The sequence below is a fragment of the Mustela putorius genome, unplaced genomic scaffold (genome assembly GCF_011764305.1).
Source record: "Mustela putorius furo isolate JIRA1106 unplaced genomic scaffold, ASM1176430v1.1 tig00003854_pilon_pilon_pilon, whole genome shotgun sequence".
Lineage (NCBI taxonomy): Eukaryota > Metazoa > Chordata > Mammalia > Carnivora > Mustelidae > Mustela > Mustela putorius.
The window spans coordinates 8,442,353-8,463,288 of NW_025422006.1; the positions used below are offsets into that span (position 1 = coordinate 8,442,353).

General features: G+C 38.2%; 2 protein-coding genes across 4 annotated transcripts in view; both read left to right on the top strand.

The window, feature by feature from the left end:
* The window catches only part of SMC5 (structural maintenance of chromosomes 5), a 96,920-nt gene continuing 75,984 nt past the window's right edge, over positions 1 to 20,936 (top strand). For all 3 annotated transcript variants that reach the window (XM_045065087.1, XM_045065089.1, XM_045065088.1), the window contains exons 1-3: positions 1 to 300; positions 4,588 to 4,729; positions 12,735 to 12,787. In XM_045065087.1, coding sequence (XP_044921022.1) covers positions 113 to 300; positions 4,588 to 4,729; positions 12,735 to 12,787 — 383 coding nt within the window. In that variant the 5' untranslated portion in view covers positions 1 to 112. The remainder of the gene's footprint in view (positions 301 to 4,587; positions 4,730 to 12,734; positions 12,788 to 20,936) is intronic.
* On the top strand, positions 4,736 to 8,385 carry LOC106003468 (complement component 1 Q subcomponent-binding protein, mitochondrial-like). Its single transcript, XM_045065090.1, is given in 2 exon segments — positions 4,736 to 6,487; positions 6,489 to 8,385. Coding segments are annotated over 2 exon segments (927 nt in total). The 5' UTR covers positions 4,736 to 5,921; the 3' UTR covers positions 6,850 to 8,385.

Consider the following 20,936-nt stretch of genomic DNA (forward strand, 5'->3'; position numbering starts at 1 on the left):
GCTCGCGGGCGCTGTCGCGCGCCGGGCAGTTCGCGCGGGAGCCGGGCGCAGCGGCGCCGAGGCTGCAGGTCGGTGGGAACGGAAGCGCATCCGGGACTGAGGGGAAGCCAGGATGGCGACTCCGAGTAGGAAGACGTCGACCCCAAGCACCCTGCCCTCCAAGAGAGCTCTCCCGAGAGATCCCTCGTCGGAGGTCCCGAGCAAGAGAAAGAGCTCGGCCCCGCCGGCGCCTCTGCCGCTGCAATCGTCCAGGCCTTTCGTGGAAGGCTCTATCGTCCGCATCGTGATGGAGAACTTCTTGTGAGTGGCCGGAGGCCGCGCCGCGGCGGGGAGGCGGGCAGGGGGCGCAGGCTGCGCGGCTGGGTGAGGCGGGCGGGGGGTGCAGGCTGCGCGGCGGGGTGAGGCGGGCGGGGGGTGCAGGCTGCGCGGCGGGGTGAGGCGGGAGGCGGCCGTGCGCCCGGCTGGGGGTCTGGCGGCGAGTTCAAGCCGGGGTGACCGTGAGGATGGGCGTCCGCGTTGGGGTGGTTCGGCGTGCGGCCGGTGTGCTGCGGGCTTCTATCCATTCAGCCACCGTTCTCGGAGGGCGTCCTGCGGCGGCCGCGGCCGCCGTGGGGCTTAGATCGCGGCCGCCTGCGAGTCGCGGCCTACGGAGGGAGGACCCAATCTCTAATTCACACAAGTGCGGGCGCCGGGAACTCCGAGGAAGCCCCAGTTAAATCAGGGGAGCCGCGAGGCTGTGGCGGAGTCCGCGGTTGCTAGGTGGGCAAGGTGGTGCGTCAGGCTGTCCCGGATGGAGGTGCAAGTGTACGCGAACAGGAGCCTCCTCTCTGTTGTGGGGCCCCCAGCAGACCCTTGCCCCCTCCCAATCCCAGCTTTCCCCCCCGCCCGCTTCCCCTTCTGTTTTTCCAGACAACTATAATAATCGTAGTAATCATTTTAGGATTTAGTAAATACGTCTTAACACAAATGTTGTGTATCTGTCTAGCATCTTACAGCTTTGTTGTTGTTTGGTCACGGTCTTTTTTTATTTTTTTTAAGCTTGCACATGGTGGCTTAGGATAACAGAAGTGTAATAATACCACCCCCCCGCATCTATCATGTGCCAGATGTAGAAGTAGAGGCTTTATTTACACAATACTCTGATTCTCCCCTTATAACAACTCAATCTCTTTGACGAGACGAGCTCAGAAAGCTTCATTTATCCATGTTTCTGCTGTAACAAGCCGCTGAATTGCTGTTTGAATCCAGATCAGGAAAGATAGATAAAATCAAATGGGTGACCTACCATAAGAAGATCTGTGTATCTCAGGATGCCTTAGGGACACAGAGGATGAAGCGGTTCATTTCATCCCTAACTGTGAGAAAGGGCTTTGTAGAGGAGGTTCACCACAATCTGCAGGGAAGAGCACTGTAGACAGAAGGAACTGCCTGAAACAGTTGGTCATCCTTAGGAAGTGTCTGGTATTTGAGAATGGGTAGACATTGAGTGACACGGACAGAGATGATACCTAGGAGGTAGGCAGCTGCGGAGGATCCGTGTTTTCTGGGCTGAGGAATTCCAGCTTTATCCTGTCCACAACCAGGATGCATTTCAAGCAGGGCATGACGTGTCATTTCCATCTTAACACGCACCCCCCCCCCCCCCCCCGGCAGCAGTGTGAGCGATGATTTAGAAAGGGTACAAGTTGGGAGGCAAGACGACTCTTACAACAATGAGAGGTCATCAGAGTTTGAACCTAGGAGTGACAGTGGGAAGTAGTGGAAAGAAGATTTGACAGGATCTGGCTTCAGTTTAGGAGGCCTGAGGGTAAGAGTTATGCAGTATTTTTCTCAAGTTCTGTCTTGCTCTTGGTCAGATGTGGTCCTTTTGGGGACCGAGAGCAATTTGGGGAGAGTAATAATGAATGCTTTGTGGATCCTGCAACTTGAAGTTTCCTGTGGGGTGTCTACAAAAGATCTTCCATTAGCAGTATTTTTAAGGGTCTGGAAAATGTGAACAGGTGAGAGATTTGGAAGTGATGTGTATAGATGGTTCTTGAAGTTGCAGAAATGGTTGAGCTGGCCCCAAAGGAAATATAAATAGGAATGGAAGGCCAGCTACGGCGTCCTGGAGGAATGCCAACATGTAAGGGTGAGCAGAAGAGGAGCTGGGACAGAGAAGAATCTGTTCAGGGAGGTAAGAGGAGAACCGTGGGAGAGTATTCTCTAAGAAGCCTAAGGGGAAAGTGTTTCAAAAATATTATCTGCCGCATTCGAGTGGGGCGACAGGACTGCAAAGAGCCTACTTTATTCTGCATTTGGGAATTCTTCTACCCTTTTAAGCAGGGTACGCACAGCGTTTTGCAAGTCCTAGAAGAAGGAATAACTGTGAGGAAATAGAGCTTGGCTGGCTGTCATGTGCAGAGCTACCCCATTTATTTTCATGATCAGAGGGCTCTGAGTTTTAAGAATGAGGGCGGAGGGGTGGGCTTAGAGAACTGAAGTGGTCTGAAAGTCAGTAGTTACCGGAGGAATTCCTAGGAGTGAATAAAGTCCAGTGGGATTGGGAATGGAGGGAGAAGTTTCTAGGCTGACAGAATAGCTTGTGCAAAGGCTTGTAGAATAAGTAACATAAAGATAGTCAAGAAACTGAAAGAAGTTCATGATAGGTAGAATTCGGAGGTCTGGTTAGAGAACATGGGAAGGAGGTAGAAAGTAGAAAAAGATGATTCAAGAGCTAAATTCTGAAGAGTCCTGTTTTCTTCTTTTTCTTAATGAGTGATCTCAGAACTGCGTGTCTACTGACAGGACTTGGTGACTTGTTGATTGATGGGGGCCGGAGGGGAAGGAGTTGGGAGAATCAAAGATGATGCAAAACTAATGCCTAGGTTTCTGATTTGGTCAATGGGATGAAGATAAGAGACCACAGGAATGGTTTGGGAGTAGAAAGATAGCGGGTTTAGTTTTGAATGTGGAAAGTTTGAAGTGACTGTTCTGCAGCATCCACATAGTGTTCGGGAAGTGGTGATTTCATCTGTAGGTCATGTGGGCTGACTTTGAGCATGTCAGTCCTACCAGAAGTCCTGGAGAATATATGAGATACCAGGCAAAGGACAGTTCTTTTCAGGAGGTGCTTGGAGAAAAGGAAACTCACAAAAAGGGTATTTCCAATAAAAATCAGTCAGACAAACTAATTTCTTTTTAAATGTGGAGGCTTTGTTTTGTTTTGATGTGTGGGGTGGTTTTTGTTTTTGTTTTTGTTGGGTTGGTTGGTTTTGTTTTCTTGGTTTTTTTTTTTTTTTTGGTGGGGGAACTTTCTGTTGATAATGTATGTGTATGTGTATGTCATAGGCTAGGAGTTCCTCTCCTTTTTCCTCGCTTTTATTGTTATCTTAAACATCAGTTACATCACTGTTTTTTTTTAAACAGGGGCACAAAGATTTTATAGCAGAAAATTAAAAAGTTGAAAGAATCAGGGTTCATGTTTTGGGATTAAGAAGTTCCAAGGCTGTTCATTTTCCAGATGCCTGAAGTTCCCAAACTAGTTTCATTTTAATCATTATATTAAGGGTTTCTTTATGATTCGGCTTCCAACAGAACAAAGCATTTGAAAAGATAAAGTAGGTAGACACTGTTGAGATGTGGGGCTGGAAACCTGTCAGAAAATAACTTGTTGACTCCCTGTACTTACTTTTATTACCACATGGCACTTCACATTATTTTTCTCTGAGCACTGAAGTGGAAGTGTGCTTGACTGCATTACTGACATGCCTAGCAGATTAGTAGCTGGGTCAGTTTTTATCAGGTTATTATTTATGGGTTCTAATTCAGGGTATTCAGAGACAAAGTAGAAGATTATCTGAGTCTGTTTGACATTTTGCCATAGTTGTCCTTGGTGACTAATAAGGATTAGGTGCTACCTTGCAGGTAGTTAATTAAAGCTCTGGACAGCAGACAGCTTTCTGGTTTGAGGGAATGTTACAGAAGTGCTTGATGATGCATTCTTGTTTCTTTCCATAGAAGTAACATTTATTTGAACATGGACTAAACAGTGGATATCTCTGGCAGCATATTGAAAGAAGTGGATTTTTAAAAAATTAACAGTAACATGAAACCATTGAGTTGATAGATGTGTGATTGGAATAGAAATTTGGATTGTTTCACTTAGTAAAATGTGAGGGGTTGCTATTAAGCATTTTAATTCCAGAGAAATACAAATGTAAAATTCACAGATTTAAGATGAGCCATGGTTTCTCTTACATAAAATTTTTTGAAAAATTATTTTTACAGTGGCTTTGATAAATTTTCTCATGAAAGGGATAAATAATACCAAACTTTGCTTCATTCAACAGATGTAAATTAAAAGAGCCTATGATATCTTGTTTTCCCACTGATATTCTTATTTCAGATCCGCATTATCATTTTCTCATTTTTTCCACTGATTTTTTTCTCTCTAGTTTATTAATAATGTATAAATAACATTAAAATGTAAGGTCAGCTGGCTTTTAAAGCAATTCAGGGAAACCTGTAGAAAACATCAGCAGAAATAAATGTTTTTGCAAAGAAAACATTTTTATGTCTTAGTAATTTTACCTCTCTATAATTCAGAACGTATGATATCTGTGAAGTCTCTCCTGGACCCCATCTGAATATGATTATTGGAGCTAATGGAACAGGAAAGTCTAGCATCGTATGTGCCATTTGTCTTGGATTAGCAGGCAAACCTGCTTTCATGGGACGGGCAGATAAGGTGAGTGAACTTAAGTACTTTAAAAAAAAAATTCAGAGTTGCGACTTGCTTTTAGTTAACAGATCACTTTCTCGGTTCCTTGAGTAAAACACAAATGTAGAGCTTGGAAGTAAAGAATGGAGTTGGTAGGTAGAACTGCTGGGAGGAATTGCCATTTCTAGAAGTATTTTGGACTATATACCTAGAGAATTCTCCAAGTATGTAACACTTAAAATGCTTAGGAATAGTGTCAAATGTCTTCTTAAATGTATTCCTGGGCTTGTGGAAAGATGAAGCAAACTTACCAAAGGCAGAGGCAGAATTGTGCAGATCCAAAGATATCAGAGTTGTTCCCCCAAGGGCATTCGCTGACTTTGCACTGGAAAGGCATTTGGTTGCCCTGAATTGTGGGTCCTGGAGGTAGGGGAAGACTGGGAGATAAAACTAGAAGGCAAGCACTGTGTTTAGAAGGAAGAATAACCCCACAGAATGCGACATACGGTTACTTACTTATCTGATTGTTAGCTCTGAATATAGTGGAATAAAAAAAAAAAAATCCTCCTGAGAATTACTACTATTTTCTGTTGAATAATTGACATATAGTATTAGTTTCAGGTGTATAATATAGTCAATATTTTATATACATTATGAAATGGTCACCACAGTAAGTCTAGTTACCATCTATCACTATACAGTTGTTACTATATTATTGATTGTATTCCTTAAGTTGTTTTATTTTTATATAACAAAGATTGTTAATTAATCTCTTCATCTCCTTCATTTGTTTTTTCCATTCCCCCTCTTCCCTCGGCCAAAAATCAGTAATTTCTAGAGAAGGTTATGGGGGGTAGATAAAGTAGAAAAAAGGAATGTAAAAAAAAAATAATAAAGATATGTTACAGGTCGAAAACCACCCTGAAATTCTGGTTTAAAAATACAGATTAGTTCTTCTTGCTACTTACCCAGTCTAGGCTGTGGTCCTTGGGTACCTAGGCTGCTGGAGTCTTCACTTGAGTACATTGTCCTGTGATTGCCACCTAGGTAAAGGGAACTGGCTGTTAAAAGTTCTTCCAAAAAGCCACAAATATTTGTTCGGCTCACATTTTCATTGGACAAAGGCCATTAAGAGGCCACACCTTCCATCAGAGGGAAGGAGCGAATGCAGTTATGCCGTGGTCTTGCAGGAGAACTGTAGTGTTCGTGAACTGCCAGGATGCCTACCGCCAGGCCATTACCAGAATGGGGCAAAGATTTAAATGATGAGGAGAGTATTAGAGGGCCCTCCTGTGTCAGCTACTGCACTACTGCTCTCTCATGCCCAGTGCCTTGCTCGCTGGGCTCTGCGGCCACTGAGCCACCACACGCCATGCCTGCCCTCTTGTCTCAGCCCACGCGGCTGCCTTCGCCACTGCAGCCCATGCACCCCAGGCCATACATGCAGCCCTTTGTGCGGCTCCAGGTGGCAAGGGCCCATGCTGCCTACGGTCTCCTGCGCTCTCCTGGGCCCTGCGGCTGCAGCACACTGCACACCCAGGGGCACAGAGCTTTTGTTGAATTGCTGAATGATGACATTGAGGAGGAAATGGAGATACCAAAGCGTAATTACCTCCCCAAGAGTTCTGGAAGTTGGGAGCTGGAAGTAGATGGGTCAGAAGCCAAGTTTTTGCAGAAAGTTGCCGGAGAGAAGATCACTGTGGCTTTCCACGTTGACAGTAGTATCCTGCCAACATTGGATGGGGAGGAGGAGCCCTCCAAGGGCAGAAGGTTGAAGAACAGCCTGATTGACATCCATTCCCAGTTTTGTGGTAGAAGTTGTGAGGACTTGTGGCAAGAAGCCCCCGGTGCTGGACTGTTCCTGTCCAGAAGATGAGACTAGGCAAGAAGAGGAGGTCCAGAGTGACACTGTCTCCATCAGGGAAGTGAGCTTTCAGTCTGTTGAGTCTGAGTGGAAGGATCTGAATTACACAGTCAACACTGATCCCCTGGACTGGGCCTTATATGACTACCTGATGGATTTCCCGGCAGATGGATGGGTGGGTAACACTTCTGCAGATGAGTTGGTAGAGCTCCGCACAGACCTGGAGCACCGGGAATACATTCCTTTAATCTACGATCACAAACATTTTGTCAGAAGCCAGTAGAGCAGCAAGACCTCGAACACCTTAATTCTATGGCAAGCTTTGGCCAGGGAACAGTCTACTCTGAGCCAGGCATACACATATGTTGAAATGGTTTTCTTCCTAATATCATGGAAAATTTTCAAACTTAAATTATTTCCATTGCCCTCTAATTTACTATTCATTTATTTCTTTTCTACAACTCAAATCTTTTGTTCCTAGATTTTTGTGTGACATAGGGACAATAAAATTTGCTTATCTCCTCCCTAAACAAAAAAAATTTATGAACAACTTTATGGTAGTAAAGCTTAAATTCTTAAAAGTTGTGAATGTGTAGGTTTCTACAACTACATAAATGATCAAAATGGACTCTTAGTAGAAAAAAAAGAGCTGTTAATTTTCTTAGAACACCGAAGACAATTACTCATTAGTTCTTAAAGGAGTCATTTCCTGTTTTACACAAAGAATATGACTGTACCAGAATGTGATGGTACCAGAATCCATCAAGGATAGAATAAGAAAAAATAGTTTAACTTACAAATATAGGAGCAAAAATCTCAAGAAAAAGAAACAGTAGTCTGTTGAATCTAATACATAAAATATGTAATACACCATGACCAAATAGAATTTATTCAAGGAATGAGAGATTGAACATTAGAAAAAAGTTAACATCTCCTGTTTTGTTTATTTTTTTACATAGCCCATTTTAAAGGAGAACTGGATGATCCTCTCAGTAGAGGAAAAAGCATTAAATTCCACAGTAATCTGATTAAAAAAAAAACTCTTAGCAAATTAGGAGTAGAAAATACCTACTTTTAAAATTACATGAAAGACAAGTGAAAATATGCAGCAAGTTCAGAACCAAGTCAAGGGTACCTACTCACACTGCTACTCAACATTGTTCTGGAAGTTCTAGGTGGAGCAGTAAGGTAAAACAAAAAAAAGTTAGAAGGAAAACTATCATATACAGGTTTTATGCAAGTATGCAGTGAAAACCACAAAATACTTCACATAAGCTTTCTGATGAATTAATCTGGAAATTTGTTAGGCTTGCTAGTTACAAGATTCTGTAACAAAAATCTGTTGCATTTCCATACACTAACAATGAACAGAAAAATGCAATTAAAAATAGATATTTATAGTAGCATCAAAAAAGCAAGTAACATAGCAATAAATTAACAAGACATGTAAGGCCTATTTTTAGAAAGTTTAAAATTTTATTTGAAAATATTGGAGTTGGATTAGATGGACAGATACACTGTATATATATTAATGAGCATGAAGACCTACTATAAAAATGTCATTCTTCACATTGATAAACATATTGAGCATCATTCCAGTCAAAATCCCAGTACTGTCTATAGCAAATTCCAAGTTGCTTTTAAAATTTAGGTGAAAAAAGAAATGGCCAAGAATAGCTAAGAAACTCCTAAAGAAATTCAACAAAATGGAAAAAACTTGCCCTATCAGATACCAAGACTTAACACAAAGTTATAATAGTTCATGAAAACATTGTATAGAATATTATTTAGAGGGGTGCCTTGGTGGCTCAGTGGGTTAGGCCTCTGTGTTTGGCTTAGGTCATGATCTCAGGGTCCTGGGATCAAGCCCCGCCTTGGGCACTCTGCTCAGCAGGGAGCCTGCTTCCCCGGCCTCCTCTGCCTGCCTGTCTGTCTACTTGTGATCTCTCTCTGTCAAATAAATAAAATAATAAAATCTTCAAAAAATATATTTTTAAAAAGAATATTATTTAGCCATAAAAAAGAATGAAATCCTCACATTTGCAACAACATGAATGGACTTAGAGCATGTTAGACTAAGTGAAATAAGTCTGAGAAAGACAAATACCATATTTCACTAATATGTGGAATCTCGAATACAGACTCAATGCAGAACAACAAATACAGAACAAACTGGTGGTTGCTAGAGGGGAAGATGAGGTGGGTTGGGTAAGATAGGTGAAGGGGATTAAGAGGCATAGACTTCAGTTTAAAACAAATAAGTCATGGGGATGAAAAGCACAGCATAGGGAATACAGTGGCTAGTATTGTAATAACTTTGCATGGTTACAGGTGACAACTACACTTACTGTGCTGAGCGTTATGTAGTGTACAGAGTTGTCATTGTTGTACCTGAAACTAATCACATTGTTTGTCAACTGTATTAAGAAAAAAAACAAAACAAACCTGTGGTATTGGTGGGAAATACATCAGACCAGTGTGCTATGACAGAATAGAAAGCGCAGATCCAAAGCTGTGATGAGTAGACTCTTGATTTATAAAGACTGACATTGGAAATGAATGGGGAAAAGATGGATAAATTGCTCTGAGGCAGTTGGTTGTGTACGAAAAAAAGAAATTAAGTTCTATCTTCACACATGAGCACACATCAGTTCCAATTGGATTGAAGGTCTAATTGTGATTGACCAGAAAGGTTTTAGGACATACTGGTGTAGAGGAGAATATCTTTGTTAACTTTGTTAACTTTGGGTTAAATAAAAGTTCTTAAGTGAAAGTATAGGTTGAAAAGGAAAATACTGATAAAAATAAGAAACTTCTATCAAAAGACACCATGAAGAAAAAGACAAGCCTCAAATTGGGAGTGGGTATATATAGCCCATATAACAAAAGATAGGTATTTAAACTTCTTAATAAGTAAAACAGTAACAATTAAGAAAGGATAAAATTCGTGCTCAGACACTTCACAGAACAGGCAGCTCAGACAGCCAAGAAGTACAGTGGATCTTTGAACAACTTTGGTTTGAACTGTGCGAATCCACCTATATGTGGATTTTTTTTTAGTAAATACAATATGATACTGTAAATGTGTTTTCCATATGATTTTCTCAGGAACTTGTTTTTGTACTTGTAGGAATACAGTATATAGTACATGTAACATACAAAATATTTATTAACTGCTTATGTTACTGCTAAGGATTCTGGTCAACACTAGGCTATTAGTAGTTAAGTTTTGGGGAAGTCCAAAGTTGTATGCAAATTTTTGTGCAGGGTGTTGGCAGTCCTAACCCTAGTGTTATTCAAGGACCAACTGTATTTTTAAAGATACGCAACTTCACTCTCAGAAAAATGCACACTAATGCTGGCAAAGTGTATTCCTCAAAAATTCTGGTGATCAATGTGCTTATAAGGAAATGGAGCAATGGGAACTCTGATGCACTCTTGGTGGGAATAGAAATTTTATAGTCTTGGAAAATGGCATTACCTAGTGAATCTGCAGATGCATATACCCAATCACTCAAAAATTCTACTCCTAGACAGCCCTTGTACATTAATACTAGGTAAAAGTATTAAACTATTTATAGCAGTATTATTTTTAAATAAATCCTATTATAGTCAAAATTGAATATTACATACCAGTGAAAATAATCCTTAGCTCATTGGTTAAATCTCAAAACATAATTTTAAGGAAAAATGCTATTTTGGAAGAATACTTGTAATATGAATTTATATAAGGGTCAAAACACAAAATAAAGTATTTAATATTTAATATTTTAATATTTAAAGAGCTATATGGCTATATGTGTATAGCAAAACTAGAGAGAAGCAAAAGGATGATCAAGTCAGGATTACATTTGTTGAAATAGGATACAATAGTATTGAGTTCTACAGGGAATGTCAGATATACCGTTAATTTTCAGTTCCTTAATTTTGTGGTAGATGCTTGGTGGTTTTACTGTTGCTTCAAGCAGTATATGAAGTTTATATGCCATATTTGGTGTATATTTCACATAAAATTCTGTTTTAAAAAGGAAGTTTGAGGGATACCTGGGTGGCTCAGTGGTTTAAAGCCTCTGCCTTGGGCTCAGGTCATGATCTCGGGGTCCTGGGATCAAGTTCCGCATCAGGCGCTCTGCTTGGCAGGGAGCCTGCTTCCTCCTCTCTCTCTGCCTGCCTCTCGGCCTACTTGTGATCTCTTCAAATAAATAAATAAAATCTTAAAAAAAATATATATATATATATTTATATATAAAAGGAAGTTTGAGAGTTGAGTTATCCCACTGCAAAATAGTTGTAAAAGTTAAAATGATTCTTTATATTTTTCTAAAACTGCTGGGAATATTGCAATATTATTAAAATGGTATTATAGGTTTCTTAGCCAGGCTTACAGTTTAATGTAGGATTACAAGATTGACGCATATACCCTTAAGGTTATAAATAAATCTATTCAAAATACGTGTGTATGTGTGTTTTTCTTTAAATACTCTTTGGGAGGCATTTATGAGTTAAGAGTACTCATAGATTCCACTCTATTAATAATTAACTTTTGACCTTAGACATTTGTCTAGACTTCAGTTTTTCTTTATTTTAAAGTTGGGGGTTGGAGTAGATAACTTCCAGAGACCAGATTTTTATAAATACGGATGTGTAGTTTTTTAATTATTAAAAATCATTTCTTAAATCCTTATCTCTGTGTGATGGTCTGCTGGACTCCAAACTTTGTATGATTGAATGGATTGGTTTGTAACAGTTTCCACCAATCTTCCCATTTATTTTTGGCATGAAGAAGACAGACCTTATCCTTAAGTGGTATGCTTTTTAAAGAAGGTTGTGGAGCGCAGGGTTTCTTAGGTGACAGATTGCAGACTTTTGGGTTTCACTACATGCATTTAGGGGCTGCACAAGTTCTCAGCGAAAATACTTTTAATGTTGTATTTATAGTTAAATCTTAATAGGGAAATTTAATACTAGCATGTTCTGTACTATCCATATATACATTTTATAATAAGAACTGCTTTGTAATTTTTTTTTTCTTACTGGTGCCAAATATTTTAATTGATGCAAACTAATGAGCAGATAGCACTCCTACAAAAATGCCGTTGTTTTTCCTGTTTATGAAGAAACTAAAACAGAGAGGTTTAGTAACTTGGTCAGAGTCCAGCAACTTACACGCTTATGGCATGACTGAGATAGGAACCTGGATGCTGTGTTAAAGTGTGTCTGTCCTCTTAATCATTAAGCTGGACTTTCTAGTTAAAAGGACAGACCTCCTTTGTCACCTTTCTGGGCCTCCGTTTCATCGTTTGTAAAATGGATATAATACAGATCTCCTACAGTTGCTCCTGAGTATTAAGAAAAAAATTATAAATTGCTTAGCACAGTAGCATATGGTAATGCTTAATAAATGTTCACTGTTGTGATTCTAATTGCTAAGAATTATCAAAAGGATAATTATCAAAAGGATAATTCTTTGCAAGGTGTGTTTCCACTTTTTGTTTGTTTGTTTGTTTTGTTTTGTTTTTTTTTAGAATTACTTACTTAGAGCCCTATTGAAGATCCAGTCTGGTATTTTTTAGTCCCAAGGTCTCTCTTCAGATTTGTGCCTGTACATGTATTCAAACTAGACTAAATAGGTCTATTTTACCATGTAAATTGTATTTACTATGTGTATTCTTCTTTTTAAGAAAATGATAATTACATCCTCATTAATAACAAGATGGGTAATATTAGAATAGTTGTTAATATTTAATCTGCAACTCCAGAGAAGTCTCCAGGGGTAATAAGGAGATTTGGTAAATCCTGTGATTAAACTGTAGAACCTGTTTTCCCGTTGGCTTTTTTGCCTCTACCAAGATGTTTAGGATAGAGGCTAAGTACACAGACTCTGGGGCCATATTATGTGGGTTTAGTTCCTTGCTCTGTATCACCTTTTGGCTTTGTCATAACCTCTGTAAGAGGCTGTCTGGCACCTGGAATGCTCGTAAATGGTAACTAATAGTATTGTTACTTGTGGGAGGACACAATGGAAACAATTTCCCAAATCCGGGAAAATGAAGAGAGTGGAGAAAATAGTTACTGAAAGGATTTGAATGTGACAGTAATGACTTTGCTGAATCTGTGGTATAACATGGAACTGTCATCACTGAGTGCACTTTGTCTTTTTTGCTCTAGGTTGGTTTTTTTGTGAAGAGAGGATGTTCCAAAGGAATGGTTGAAATTGAATTGTAAGTGTCAAAACTGCTGAAACCCCTTTTTCCTGTACAGTTGCTTTATGTTCATGCTTTTGTGATGACTTTAGAAAATATAGCATTATGGTATAACTATTAGACATTATATTTAAAGGATGTTTTATCCAGATAAGTTATTTTTTTTATGCATCTTTTAAAATCCAAATGGTAAGATTTTTCTTTCAGTAGATTTCCTAAAGAAATTACCTCTCTTGGCAGCCATTTCTGATGTGTCAGAGTTAGTATTCAAGATAAAACCAGTTACCCATCCTTAGTGTATGTACTCTCAGTCTTTTAAACACAGATAAGCTCATTGTTTAGTTGATTTAGTGAGTATTGTTTTTTGGAGTGTTTATAGAAAGTCCTGAACTTTTTGAGCTTAAGTAGCTTTTAAAGATCATCTGATAGCTTCATCATTTTTATAGCATGTGGGGAAATGATCTTTTTACTCAAAAAGTGGGAGAATGCTTTATTTATGTAAAGAGAAATAGGCACACATAGAAATAAGAGAAAACAAGATTATACTCAATTCATTAAAATGTAACGATAGTGTTTTACTGAAAGATACAAAACTAAGACATGAATAAATGGAGGAGCATATTGTGTTCCTAGAAACATAAATATTCACTTTCAACATTTTCAATCCTTTCAAATTAATATATAAATTTGATACAGTTCCAACCAGAGTATCAACAGGTAAGTGAACAAGTTGATTCTAAAGTACTTTTGGGAGAATAAATGTTCTGGAAAACCTGAGAAGATTTTGAAAAAGCAGAATAATGAATAAGATGTCTGTGTACCAGATGTTAAAGTGTATTATAAAGCTGTTGATAATAAGGTCTTAGTACAGAAAATTAGAGAAGCAGATTGAAAAAAGCAGGGAGATCTAAATGTATATGAGAATTTATTATAAAGATGGCAGCTTAAGTGTAGGCTATAAATTACTCGAATTGAGGTGAACTAGTTGGCTATTTTTATAAACATAAATTTAGAGCTTTATCAAACATCTGACTCAGATCTAGAGGTGCTAAAGGCTGAGTGAAAAACTATGTAACTTTGAAAAAACTAGAAAAAATGTATATTATTTTTTAAATCTTAGGATTTAAAGCAGAATAGGATACCCAAAAACCATAAAAAGGAAGATTGGAAATTAAGATTCTATACAAATCCAATTGAAAATAATGGTACCGCAGTTAAAAATGAATGATGGGAGAAAACATTTTCAGCACAAATAACATGTACATGTCTTAAAATTACCAGTATCTCATGCAAGTCAGTAAAAATTACAAGCAACTTACAGAATATAAGCAAAGAAATTTAACACTAAGTAAAATAAATGGCCAATAAGTATAAAAAGGATACAACTCATTAGTTAAAACTCATGAGTTTTGAAGGAAATCAAAAGGAGAATTTTTTCCTTTGAGTTTAGAAAAATTTTTAAGTAAAATTTAGTAATATGAAAGTGTAGAGAAGTGAATCCTGCCATGCACATGGGAACATAAGCAGTACATCGTATTCGGCAGTAATAATAGATTTTAAATAATCTTCGGTCCAGTTACTATTCTAGAGAATGTTTTACTCATTTGGACAAAATTAGCTTTTTCCCAATTTTAATAGTGAAAACTTACAAACCCTCCAAAAGTGTACCATCTGATAAATGGTTGAACAAAATGTGATGTACTCATTAAAGAACATCATACTCAGCTATAGAAAGGAACAAAACGCTGATAGATCCGACAACGTGGGGGAACCCGGAGAGCGTGCTTCGTGCAAGAAGCCAGACGCCAGTACTGCCCGCTGTGTGATTCCACGTCTTCAGGAGGTCCAGAATAGGCAGATCCACAGAGATGAAATAGATTGCTTGGGAATGAGGGGAAGAGAGAGTGGGGGGAGTGACTGCTTAACAGGTTTGGGCTCCTTTTTGGGTTGGTGATGACATTTCGGAATTAGGTGGTGGTGGTGGTGATGGCAGAACCGTGTACATATATTAAAAACTGTTGTTGATACACATACTCCTTCAGCTGTACACCTGAAATGGTTAAAATGGTAAATTTTATATTAGGTACATTTTACCACAATAAAAAAGCTTGGATTTATATATATAAAATGAATTATATGATAGGAGTTATATGTCATTTTTATAAAATTGCCAAAAATATTCCTGTGTTAGCCTTGGTGCTGTCCATAGCTCACAGTGGTTTCTTAGATACTACAACTGAAACAAACTGTGCGGGGTATATTTATAAAATACAGAGGGAATATTAATATATATAAAATACAGAGGGAGTATTAATACGTACGTTTAAAGTCCTTTATGGGTGGCTGCAGGTGTTAAGCACTTCCGATTTTTTGCTCTGAATCAGCCTGGTTGTTTTCTTGGTTATCTAAAGAGGTAGACTTTTTGGTATGTAATAACAAATAGCTGTAATAATCTAACTGGTGAGCAAAACCAGAGTTCTGTTGCCAGAACTACAGGGGAGGTCTCCCTTTCCCCAGACTCTTTTAGCTACATTGTGGTCACTTGTTGGGAATACAAACAATAAATGGCTTCTCCTTAGTTGAAATTGTTACTGCTATTGAACAGTGTGTTAACTGGTCATACACTCTTTGGAACAGTGGATGGAATAATGTCTAGTATACATATATGCGGTCATTTTCAAGTATTTGAAAATGAGGGAGGGGCAGATAAATACATAGGTAAAATACATATGACATTGGATGGTCATTAATGCTAGGTAGAAGACTGAGCAGAAAAGGAGTTTAGGGAGGGAGTGCCAGAGTGAAGTTTACAGCATTAAATAGGGTGATCAAGAAAGTTCCCACACAGAAGAAAGTACCTGAGCAAAGACTTGAAGGAGATAAGGTGTTGAGTATGGAGATACTTGGGGAACCGGCATGTCAGCATCTGCAGATACTAAGAAAGACTGACGTGGTACCCAGTGTGTTTGCCTTGAACTGAACAAGAGGATAGTGAGAGATAAGGTGTGAGAATATCAAGGAGCCAGCTCATAGGGTCTTGTAGGCCAGTGTAAGGACTTTGCATTTATTTTGAGTAAGCTGTGAACCCACCAGGATTTGAGCAGAGAAGTGGCATGATGTAGGTGTCCTCTGTAGTAGTCCTTGGTTTTTTTTTTTTCCCCCTTGATTTGAAAAAATTGATTTGTCTGTTTCCTCAGTCTTTGTCAGTGAATTGATTTCTGCCTTATGGTTTTCATCTTACATCATGGTTTTCTGTTTCATTATTTTCTATATTAATTCTTGAAACTTTTGTTTTTTGATTTTTTTCTTAATTTCTTGATATGGATATTTTTTACACAAATTTTTCGTCTTGTTTTCCTTCGTATAATCATCTAAGGCAAAAAAATTTCCCTCTCAATATTGCTTGAGCTCTTTCTCCCAAATTTTGGTATGTAACATTTTCCTATTTTTCAGTTCTGTTCATTTTCTTTGAGTTCATAATTAGAAGTTGTTTCAGATTCTAGTAATGTAGAATGTAGTCAAAATGTAGTAATTTTCTTGTTATTTTAGTGTTGATTTCCACTTTGATAGTAGTTCTGTGGTAAAAAAAAATACATCTGTTATAAAAATATAAAATTACAGGTTATATTTGTTCTGTATATATTCTATATTACATGTTACTATATGGTCCAATTTATAGTAATATAGTATATGGTCCAATATATAGTAATATATATAATATATAGTAATACTATATATAGCATATATAATGAATAATAATACATAGTAAAATTATATATTGCTGTATTATACGTATAGTGTATATTGCATGTTTTATTATATATACATATATATAACCTTAGAGTAATACATAGTGTAATATATAGTAATATATGTAAATATATGGTCATATACCTTGGAAATTTGTTAAGGCATCCTTTCTGTAGTGAGCTTACATAATTGTTACCCACTGGGTTGAAAGAATGAGTGGAGTATTCTGCTCTTGTTATGTGCAGTGTTCTGTGTCCATTAGTGCAAGCTGATTAATTATATTGTTAAAGCTTGTATATTTTTGCTGATTTCAGTCATCAGATTGATTCTTTAATTACTGAGAAAGGTGTATTACATTTTCCTTCTATATAGATGTAGCTTCAGGATACAGCTAAGATTCAGATTGTTCTATCTTCCTAGTAGAGTTGAACTTTCTGTTGTGTACTGACTTTATCTTTTGATGCATTTCCCTTAGAATATGTTTTAATTTGCCACTAGTGTAGTTGGCGGCTTTCTTCTTTTTTTTTTTTTTGGTAAAGATTTTATTTATTTATTTGATAGAGATCACAAGTAGAGAGGCAGGCAGAGAGAGAGGAGGAAGCAGGCTTCCCCGCCAAGCAGAAAGCCTGATGCGGGGCTCGATCCCAGGACCCTGAGATCATGACCAGAGCTGAAGGCAGAGGCTTATCCCACTGAGCCACGCAGGTGCCCTAGCAGCTTTCTTTTTTAAGTGCTTTCCAAATTACCTTTTTTTATTCATTAATTTCAAATTTTTAATACCTTTTGTATCTCATTTCAACATGATAGTTGGGTGGTGTTTACATAGTCCCCCCCCCCTTTTTTTTAAAGATTTTATTAATTTATTTGACAGAGACACTGTGAGAGAGGGAATACAAGCAGAGGGAGTGGGAGAGGGAGAAGCAGGCTTCCCGCAGAGCAGGGAGCCTGATACGGGGCTCGATCCCAGGATGCTGGGATCACGACCTGAGTCGAAGGCAGAGGCTTAACCCACTGAGCCACTCAGGCACCCCTACATAGCCTTTTAAATAGTGCATATCCATTACATTTATTGGTTTATATGTTGGGACTTATTTTTACTGCCTTATTCTGTGCTTTTTATTTGTTAATATTTTTCAGTATTTCTTTTCTCTCTTGACTTTGTTTGGATTTTTGTGTAATTCTTGTATTCATTCTTGTATTAGCCGTTGTTAGAATTTTTAACACATATATTTGAATTTGAGTCTAGACCAAAATGTCTGTATCTTCCTATTGAATAAAGACCTTAGAGTTTTTAATTTGAATACCTTGTCTGAACTATTTTAATTTTGTCTTGTCTTTTAAACTCTTTTAGACATAATAACTATTATCAATTTCTATTGTCAGTGTTTGTTTAGAATTATCTCATGTGTCTTTGGTTTGTCTTGCTTTTATTTTTTCTTGCATTTTTGTTATTTCCTTTGAGATCACTTTCTTTCCGCCAGAGGGTATTTTTAAGAGTTTTCTTTAATGAAGATCTAGTGGAATGTTCAGTTTTTGTCTGAAAATGATGTTCTTTTGCTCTAAGTCTTTTTTTTTTAAATTTTTTATTTTTTTTATTAACATATAATGTATTATTAGTCCCAGGGCTACAGGTCTGTGAATTGCCAGGTTTACACACTTCACAGCACTCACCAAGCACATACCTTCCCCGTTGTCCATAACCCAACCACCTTTTCCCCCGGCAACCCTCAGTTTGTTTTGTGAGATTAAGAGTCTCATGGTTTGTCTGCTGCCCGATCCCATCTTGTTTCATTTTTTCCTTCCCTACCCCCCAAATCCTCCACTTGCCTCTCAACTTCCTCAGATCAGGGAGATCATATGGTAGTTGTCTTTCTCTGATTGACTTATTTTGCTCAGCTCTAGTTCCATCCATGTCATTGCAAATGGCAAGATTTCATTTCTTTTGATGGCTGCATAGTATTCCATTGTGTACGCACACACACACCCCATGTCTTCTTAATCCATTCATCTGTTGATGGACATCTATGTTCTTTTCATAGTTTGGCTATTGTGGACATGGCTGCTGTGAACATTTGGGTGCACGTGCCCCTTCAGATCCCTACATTTGTATCTTTAGGGTAAATACCCAGTAGTGCGATTGCTGGGCCATAAGGTAGCTCTATTTTCAACTTTTTGAGGAACCTCCATGCTGTTTTCCATAGTGGCTGTACCAGCTTGTGTTCCCACCAGCAGTGTAGGAAGATTCCCCTTTCTCCACATCCTTGCCAGCATCTGTTGTTTCCTGACTTGCTAATTTTAGCCATTCTGACTGGCGTGAGGTGGTATCTCATTGTGGTTTTGATTTGTATCTCCCTGATGCCAAGTGATATGGAGCACTTTTTCATGTGTCTGTTGGCCATCTGGATGTCTTCTTTGCAGAAATGTCTGTTCATGTCCTCTGCCCATTTCTTCATTGGATTATTTGTTCTTTGGGTGTTGAGTTTGATTAGTTGTTACAGATTTTGGATACTAGCCCTATATCTGGTATTTTGTTTGCATATATCTTCTCCCATTCTGTCAGTTGTCTTTTGGTTTTGTTGACTGTTTCCTTTGCTGTGCAAAAGCCTTTGATCTTGATGAAGTCCCAGTAGTTCATTTTTGCCCTTGCTTCCCTTGCCTTTGGTGATGTTTCTAGGAAGAAGTTGCTGCAGCTGAGGTCGAAGAGGTTGCTGCCTGTGTTCTCCTCAAGGGTTTTGATGGATTCCTGTCTCACATTGAGGTCTTTCATCCATTTGGAGTCTATTTTTTTGTGTGTTGTAAGGAAATGTTCTAGTTTCATTTTTTTTGCATGTAGCTGTCCAGTTGTCCCAACACCATTTGTTGAAGGGATTGTCTTTTTTCCATTGGACATTCTTTCCTGCTTTGTTGAAGATTAGTTGACCATAGAGTTGAGGGTCTATTTCTGGGCTCTCTATTCTGTTCCATTGATCTATGTGTCTGTTTTTGTGCCAGTACCATACCGTCTTGATGATGACAGCTTTGTAACAGAGCTTGAAGTCTGGAATTATGATGCCACCAACTATGGCTTTCTTTTTTAACGTTCCTCTGGCTATTCGAGGTCTTTTCTGGTTCCATATAAATTTTAGGATTATTTGTTCCATTTGTGTGAAAAAAATGGATGGTATTTTGATAGGTATTGCATTAAACGTGTAGATTGCTTTAGGTAGCATAGACACTTTCACAATATTTGTTCTTAAATCCATGAGCATGGAATATTTTTCTGTTTCTTTGTGTCTTCCTCAGTTTCTTTCATTAGTACTTTTAGTTTTCTGAGTACAGATTTTTTAACCTCTTTGATTAGGTTTATTCCTAGGTATCTTATGGTTTTGGTGGAATTGTGAATGGGATTGACTCTTTGATTTCTCTTTCTTCTATCTTATTGTTGGTGTATAGAAATGCAACTGATTTCTGTGCATTGATTTTATATCTTGACACTTTACTGAATTCCTGTATGAGTTCTAGCAGTTATGGAGTGGAGTCTTTTGGGTTTTCCACATAAAGTATCATATCATCTGCAATGAGTGAGAATTTGACTTCCTCTTTGCCGATTTGGATGCCTTTAATTTCTTTTTGTTGTCTGATTGCTGAGGCTAGGACTTTTAGTACTATGTTGAATAGCAGTGGTGATAATGGACATCCCTGCCGTGTTCCTGAGCTTAGCGGAAAAAGCTTTCAGTTTTTCTCCATTGAGAATGATATTCGCTGTGGGTTTTTCACATGATATTGAGGTATGTACCCTCAGTCCCTACACTTTGAAGAGTTTTGCTCAAGAAAGGATGCTGTACTTTGTCAAATGCTTTTTCAGCATCTATTGAGAGTATCATATGTTTCTTTTATTAATGTATTGTATCACATTGATTGATTCGTGGATGTTGAACCAACCTTGAAGCCCTGGAATAAATCCCACTTAGTCATGGTGAATAATACTTTCAATGTATTGTTGGATCCTATTGGCTAGTATTTTGGTGAGAATTTTTGCATCTCTGTTCATCAAAGATGTTGGTCTATAATTCTCTTTTTTGATGGGATCTTTGTCTGGTTTTGGGATCAAGGTGATGCTGGCCTCATAAAATGAGCTTGGAAGTTTTCCTCCCATTTCTGTTTTTTGGAATAGTTTCAGGAGAATAGGAATTAATTCTTCTTTAAATGCTTGTTAGAATTCCCCAGGGAAGCCATCTGGCCTTGGGCTCTCATTTGTTGGGAGATTTTTGATGACTGTTTCAATCTCCTTACTGGTTATGGGTCTGTTCAGGTTTTCTATTTCATCTGGATTCAGTTATGGTACTTTATATGTCTCTAGGAATGCATTCATTTCTTCCAGATTGTTAAGTTTGCTGGTGTATAGTTGCTCATAATATGTTCTTATAAGTTGGTTGTG